General features: G+C 42.8%; 1 protein-coding gene across 1 annotated transcript; it reads left to right on the forward strand.

The window, feature by feature from the left end:
* Nucleotides 1–1,570: 1,570 nt before the first annotated feature.
* Nucleotides 1,571–5,736, forward strand: LOC133909190 (cell division control protein 6 homolog). Its single transcript, XM_062351509.1, has 17 exons — nt 1,571–1,943; nt 2,048–2,147; nt 2,240–2,463; nt 2,556–2,630; nt 2,721–2,827; nt 2,898–3,004; nt 3,100–3,159; nt 3,245–3,318; nt 3,425–3,475; nt 3,592–3,641; nt 3,903–3,963; nt 4,377–4,466; nt 4,602–4,667; nt 4,759–4,854; nt 4,944–5,033; nt 5,125–5,279; nt 5,457–5,736. Exons 1-16 carry the CDS (start codon nt 1,761–1,763, stop codon nt 5,167–5,169), a joined length of 1,479 nt encoding a protein of 492 aa, XP_062207493.1. The 5' UTR covers nt 1,571–1,760; the 3' UTR covers nt 5,170–5,279; nt 5,457–5,736.
* Nucleotides 5,737–7,482: the final 1,746 nt, after the last annotated feature.

Raw genomic sequence — 7,482 nt, forward strand, 5'->3', positions numbered from 1 at the left:
TCGGGTCACCTTATCATTTGCACCGGCATCCTCTTTGTTTGATTTTGTTAATACACCATCTCCATTCATCTTACATGTTTTACTTGACCTTCACATGTTCAATTAGAATCACCCTTAACTCCGCCCAGTCTCCTTGATCGTCCAGTCCCAAGCAATCTGCTTAGCCCCGATCATCACGCCGTGGACCGTTAAGTTATATCTATCACATGCACACCATAAGACAAACAAACATATATCTCTAACTCTAATTCTAGTTAATCCATAAATCAATATGCTCAAATAAAATTTGAAATTAATTCAAATCATATTAAAGCTAATGTAAAACCGAAGATCATCAAACCAAATAAATATCAATATCAATCACTCATTATAAATAAACTAAGATATATAGTAACTTAGTTTATTATTTTTCTATCACAACTGCGAAAGGTCAGATGCTCAGCTCAACGTCTACGTAAGAAATCATGGATGAGTCGAGGAGATCATAAAGGAGGGCGTACACAGGGTAAAGGTAAGTACAGTGCAGATGTTCAGAAAGGTGCTTAGTAAAATAAAAACTAGTTTTTTCTTGCCACCTACGACAGATAGGTAAGGTGCCTTTTCCGTAGCATATGCCTAATAGGTGCATATGCATGTAATAGCATTCAATTTATTATTTCTAGAACACACGGCATCTGATTTATCACAAATACAACCATTTAGGCTCCCACAGTTAGTTGCTTTTTTTCCCGAAAAGAGTTGTTTGTCTTAGACAAGACAAATATAATAAGAGTGCTGGATGCGATCACTATTTTCCTTCTATTTAAGCACATTTTACAAAGCACATATTGCGTTGTACAGGGTATATCTTTTTACGTTTCTTTTAAGGTGTATGTGAGTATGTATATGTAAAATGTGATGTGCGTTTAAGTGTATGTTAAGATATTACAGCTTATATATGATATCGAGGTTTTAGAAAGCAAAGTCAAGTATAAACATTTTAACATACACTAACTTGTGCTTGATATTATCGTCGTGGACTCTTTCAGGAGGTTAGCCTCTGTCCTCTTTTAAAAGGAAAGCCCAAATAAAATGAATATACATAAGAAACTTACAATATAGGTCTTTTACTGTTTCTTCAGCTGGGCTGAAAATAGAAATAATGGTTCGTTGCTTCATCCAGTTAGGCCCTAAAATTTGGTTGGACTTGAGTTTCTAATTTATTGGTTTCATTCAGTTCTCTTTGTTAGGTCTATTTTGTTATGAAGGTACAAAAGGAGCACACACTTACACAACCCCTATATCACATGCACTCACAAGTGCATACACATGATGTAAGTGAAAACATTTACGTCACCCCATGTTTTGTGCAACTAGATGCGTTTTCACTGCCATTTTTCTTGTTTTCCCATTTTAAAAAGGGGCGCATTTCCACTATTTCAGGTCATGCAAATCTTTCAAATTTGTGAACCTGTAAAGATATGGCGTCGAGTTGTCAATCACACGCAGCCCCATTCACGGTCATCTTGGTCACCTGCGCGTCTGACGTACGCGGCACCAAAATCTTTCAAGAGATACCCAGACTCCCAGTCTCCCAGAGCCGTGAGCCCACGTTCGCGCTCCCGCGTTCCCGCGCGAAGCCGAAAACCCTTTCGCGCTCTCGCTCGGGTCGCTCCCCTCCCCACCCCGCCCTTTTCTTCCCCCGTCCACACCCACGATTCCTCCTCAATTCCCTCCCATCTCCAAAAGTAACCGCCAAGTTCCCAACCTGCCAAGCTGCAATGCCGACCGTCCGCAGCTGCAGCGCCACGGCGAACGCGTCCCACGCCGCAACCCCCTCCTCTGCCGCGGCGAGCATGCCGCGCAGCGTCAAGCGCTGGCTGACGCCACGCCGCACCGGCGAGTCACCCGACGCGTCGCGGCACACCTCCCCTCGCCGATCCCCGCACGACGGCGTTGGAACCGTAAGATCCACTGCTCTTCTTGGTCTCCGATGCAGATCTGCTCGGCCGTCGCTTCATTTCGTCCGTTCCCCGTTTTAATGCACATCAACTGCTCGATCTCGCAGGTGTGCACGCCGAAGCTGCTCTCGGCGTCGCCCAAGTCCTCCAGGAAGCGGCTTTACGGAGACCTTGTCGCGGCCGAGAAGCCCAGGTGGAATCCCCGAGGCAAGTCTCTCGATTTCCACTTTAGCCAGCCTATGTGTTCGTTTAGTTGCGTTGTTTGTGGAGTCTGACGGGGAATTAGTTGTGCCATGCAGACACCGCGCAGATGCGGGCGGTCAAGGAGGCGCTGCACGTGGCGACGGTGCCGTCGTGTGGATTGGTTTGCCGGGACAACGAGCAAAGGCGCGTGCTTGAATTCTGCATGGCGTGCATCGAGCAGGAGAAGGCTGGAAGCCTGTATGTGTGCGGGTGCCCTGGCACAGGGAAGACCTTATCTATTAACAAGGTCAAGGGGAGTTTGGTGCGTTGGACAGATGAGGTAGGCTATAATAATTTCTCATGTTGCACAGCAGTTTCTGGTTTTGGAGTATACTTTTGTTGATTTGTTGTGTTACTTGTGTTTAAATGCAGATAGGAATGGAGACACCTGATGCACTAGCAATCAATTGTACAAACCTAAGAAACACATCTGAGATTTTTAGCAAGGTATTAACTGCTTCCGAATTGTACTATTGATCTATTTATGTCAATCCAAGCCGACCAAAAATGTAATTCCTAATCAAGTTTTGGATGCAGATACTAGGACAGTTTCAGAACCTGAAGAAGGGAAGCTGCAAATTGTCACCGCTTCAGCAACTCCAGAGCATGTTTTCCAATAAGGAATCAGCTCCAAAAAAGATGATGTAAGAACTTGTATCCTGCTTTTCATGATGCTTTGATCCTTTTATCTGAATTCCATGCTACTGTTGTCAGGCTGGTCGTTGTGGATGAGATGGACTACTTAATAACAAGAGACCGGGCTGTGCTACATGATCTTTTCATACTTACGACTTTCCCTTTCTCGAGATGCATACTAATAGGTGATTTTCAAGGATACTTCCACCTATACGTAGCCGTTTATGTCAATGAACCAGTTGATACCCTCTTGCTGACTGATAGTGGTGCTCTGATTCAGGGATTGCAAATGCCATAGACCTAGCAGATCGGTTTATTCCAAAGCTTGAATCCTTAAATTGTAAGTGCATTTTACAGTGTTAAATGCTGCATTTTTTATATGAAGTAAACTAATATGCCTTTGGCTTTGCCACACTAATTGACAGGCAAACCTTATGTTGTGACTTTCCGTGTTTATTCCAAGGATCAAATATCTGACATAATTAAGCACAGGCTAAATGTAATTACCTCGTCATGTCACCAATTCAGGTTTCTATGCATCTATCGCAACTTACTAAACATTCAACTGCTTGATGTTCATTTTTTTTGTAATGCCACTTATACAGGTTCTCGAGTATGATGTTTTTGAACCACTGGCATTGGAGTTTTGTGCTAGAGTAAGTTCAATGACCCTGCAACGTATCACATTATAGTTTCATTCACGGAAGCCACATTATTGTATTTTCGTCTATGTTTTCATTTTGTAACGTCTTGGTGAATGTTATTTTATCAGAAAGTCGCAGCAGCCTCTGGTGACATGCGAAAAGCTCTTGGTGTTTGCAGGTAATGCACTTATTTTGCTGAGGAAACAATCATATTCTCTGCAATCTGTAACCTACACTATTAAATCTGAAAAAATATATTGCACTACGTTTTTCGAAACCAAAAGAATTTTGAATCTTGTTGATGCATTCGCACACACTATCAGAAATGTCTTCTTCTGCATAAGTTAGCTTATACCTACAGTGATTGTTTAAGATTTGCATTTGCGTGTTTAGCAATGTCATCCATTAGTGTATAACATCCTTGTTTTGTGAATTCCAGGAGTGCTGTGGAGGTTCTTGAAACAAGGCTAAAAGATTCATTTGATCAAGATCTAGGAATAGTAAGTTTTGCCTCTCACAATCTCACGTGATGTTTTTGATAGTACACAAGGAAAAATGATATAAGTGGGAGGACTCCAGACCAAACGAGACTGAATAGTTCATATGCACATTGATCTAATCTGAGGTGTCAGATGTTGTCTTTGCCTATCAGTTTTCATGGGCCAACTATGTGGATCAATAGGATTAGACAAATCTGCTCTTATACTTCTATCTGCCTATTTTCCAAATTGATTGAAAGCAGTTTGTACTACTGCCATCATTAGGTCTTAATTGCCAACGGTCTCTTTCTGTTCTACTAATAAGCCTGGATACATTTGCATTTTAGTCGCATCCCAATTCTTCCCCACGATTTGTGATAAACTCATTTAGCTGAATCCTCGGTAGTAGTGGAATCTAATATTTATACTTACAGGTGACATTTGACCATATGGATATAGCCTTGTCAAAGGCATTCAAGTCGGCAGTAGTAGATAGCATACTGTGTCTTCCCCAACACCAACAGGTAAGGACACAATACTTTTAAAGCCTTCAGATCTTTATCACTCTTTTTTGCTCCTGCCCCTTTTTGAGAAAAAGGCATGTAATCCCCTTGTTCCATTAATTCTAGTCTCATTCTTATGCACGAAATGTTGTGCAGATGGTACTATGTGCATTGGCAAATACTTTTCAGCATTGCAAGAAAAAAGCTACTATTCTAGGAGAGGTAACACTTAGTCCGTGACATCCTGAAAAAAAATGGACTAGATCATTTCATGTTTTATAATTCTAACCTATCTATACATACCTTATTTCAGCTCAACAAATCTTACATAGAAATCTGTAGATCAACCCAAGTCCCAGCAGTTGGAATGCTTGAATTTTCCAACATGTGTATGGTTTTGAGTGATCAGGTACGTTAAGGGTTTATTATTTTTAAGTGCATTAGAAGAAAAGGAAATGCAACCAAAATGTTCAGTGTTTGATGGAGTTTGCACTGTAGGGATTCATGAAGCTAGGGCAATCCAAGGACGATAAGCTTAGGAGAGTAACACTTCAGATTGACAGTTCAGATATCACTTTTGCATTTAAGGTGCGGATAAAGCTTTTTTAGCCCTATACTTTTAGCAGTACGGTCAGCGTTTTGTTTTCAGATGTATTTATTACTTTAATCCATGTTGCAGGGAAATCGTTTCTTTCAAAAATGCCTGGAGCAGCCAAGATCGTAGACTCAATTGAATACTCCATGCGGCCAATTGTGTTTATACATTATTTGTGCATAGACATTAATACATTGCCAAGTATCAACAATTCCAACCCTGGATGTGCAAAATCCCAGGTGAATCGCTAACTACAATCCCATTATGCTAGCTCAGTTCTTAATGTGATCGAGCATGCGAATGATAATAAAGCAGGCTACATTGTCTGCTATTTGTCATGCATTCAGTAAACCGCACTTTTCTGCTGCTTCTTCCTAATGGATTGCTTACAATTCAGTGCGTTTTCCTCATTTCAGATGGTTGCATTATACTGGATCAATCCGTGGTATAATTATGAAGAAACTCTATTGGAGCTCCGAGAGAAGTGTGTACATGTAATGAGTTATAATAGTCTGGTCTGACACAATTCTTCCAAAAGATAGTTGGCTGTAGTTCTGTTTTTTTTTTTTTTTTGTTTCTTCCAAAACCTATTGATTATGTAGCTAACCATTAACATATCAATAACAGTTTTTGGCACAATTCTTGCTGAAAGTTGAAATCAGCAATGCGAAGCTTGAATACGCTCGTGATATTGTTTTGGAGTCAGATCAATTGTCGAGTCTTTAAACTGCATTTATATACTATTTTTTGGAAGAAATGGCAGGAGCCCTGTGGCTCAATTAAGATCTATTATAATTCCTTTTGTAACTTTGGTTTCCCTTTTAGCTGTGACCTCCCAGTGTCATATGCTGTAAAACTCATCTCTACTAGATGAAATTGGCACAATCTCATGCCGGATCGTTAAAAAAATACCGCTACTGAATGAACTCCTTGGTCGCTATTTCTGGCAACTGGCTTAACGCCGTTGCACGTTGTGTGACATCCTCCTTGATGAGGCACCAGGCTTTTATGCAGGCCCCCAATAAACCTCCCGCTGCCAATTTGGTTGGGCTCCAAGTGTGTGCCGACATGTTCCTCCTTTATGAACTGTGCCATCCCATCAGCAAGCCCACTGGTTCCTTGTACTCTGGGCTGTGATAGGAATTTCTTGTAGTCTAAGCTTCAATGGTGCATCTCATCCGCGGTCTCTTTTCAAGATGGTGTGGCATATAACCCAGCCCAACTTCTTGGCGTCAGAATAAACTGGGCTACACGTTTCCAGACTAACTGGGCTTGCATGGATCTCTTTTACGTAACTACGAAGCCCAAACAACAAAAGAATCACAATTATCAGTATTAGGAAACCTGGAAGTTTCCAATTGAATATGGGTATCTCTAGTAGGATTCAAGTCTATTCGTTAGTGTTTTTGGTACTATATATGTGCAGAGTACTTTTTATTATAAATAGAGATGAATAAAAAAAGATAACTTTTTCGCTACTCATGTGTCTCTTTTTATAATTGTTCTCTCGAGGGATCACTAGACTACACCCGGTAACAGTAGTTTCTCAACACGTTATCAGTACGAGACTTTGCTAGGAGAAGTTAGGGATCAGATCGTCTCGCTCGTAAGGATTGAAAGATATAATCTATTCGGTACGTATACTCACTATCACTATTTATTTTGCGTCTAAATAGATCCGAATTGTATCTACAGTAACAAGATCGCATGAATGTAGCGAGTATTGTATGAACAGTAGCACAGAAATGGCATCAAGGAATATAACCGATCTACACGGCGAGATGGTGGGGCCTGCAGCCATTGCCGCCACCCCGCCGTCCGGCATATTGGCAAACTTTCCCTTACAAGAAAGCGCGGTGGCTCGAAGGCCATCGCCACATATCCAAAAAAAGTAGTCACATCGCCGGGAAGAAAGTCGGTGGCTTCCCGTCGCTCGGATGCGGCCGGGCCACCACCGTTGTGCGCCGTTCCCGCGTCGCTCGGATGCGGCCGGGCCGCCACCGCCGCGTGCCATTCTCGCGATGCAGGGATGCAGCTGGGCCGCCGCCGCCGCGCGCTGTTCCCTCATCGCCCAAATGCGGTTGGGTCGCCACCACCGTGCGTCGTTCCCACACCACCTACAAACGACCGGGCCACCGCCACCACGCGTCGTTCCCACTCCGCCTGCATGCGGCCGGACCGCCACCGCCGCGTCACCTCCTCGCTGGCCGACGTCGCTCCGCACTTCGTTGCCCTCGCACGGGCGCCGATCCAAATGGTGGCTAGGGTGTGAAAACCCTAGCCGCCTCGATTTTAGAAGAGGAGGACAGGCCGGTGTGGGCCAGCCCAGCCCAATGCTAATGGCCCGACCCAAATAAAGAAGTAGGCTGGTGGGAATAAAGAAAAAAAAGGAAAGAATTATTTTTCGTTTAGCCCCTAGTTTTTCCTTTAATTAAGCATAGT

This window comes from Phragmites australis, chromosome 2, assembly GCF_958298935.1.
Source record: "Phragmites australis chromosome 2, lpPhrAust1.1, whole genome shotgun sequence".
In the NCBI taxonomy this organism is placed as follows: domain Eukaryota; kingdom Viridiplantae; phylum Streptophyta; class Magnoliopsida; order Poales; family Poaceae; genus Phragmites; species Phragmites australis.

Bases quoted from the DNA above. Each gene is read 5' to 3' on its own strand.
- LOC133909190 (XM_062351509.1), top strand. From the start codon at position 1,761: ATGCCGACCGTCCGCAGCTGCAGCGCCACGGCGAACGCGTCCCACGCC. The intron at 1,944-2,047 runs GTAAGATCCACT...TCGATCTCGCAG, and splicing joins CGCACGACGGCGTTGGAACC to GTGTGCACGCCGAAGCTGCT. The intron at 3,160-3,244 runs GTAAGTGCATTT...ACTAATTGACAG, and splicing joins AAAGCTTGAATCCTTAAATT to GCAAACCTTATGTTGTGACT.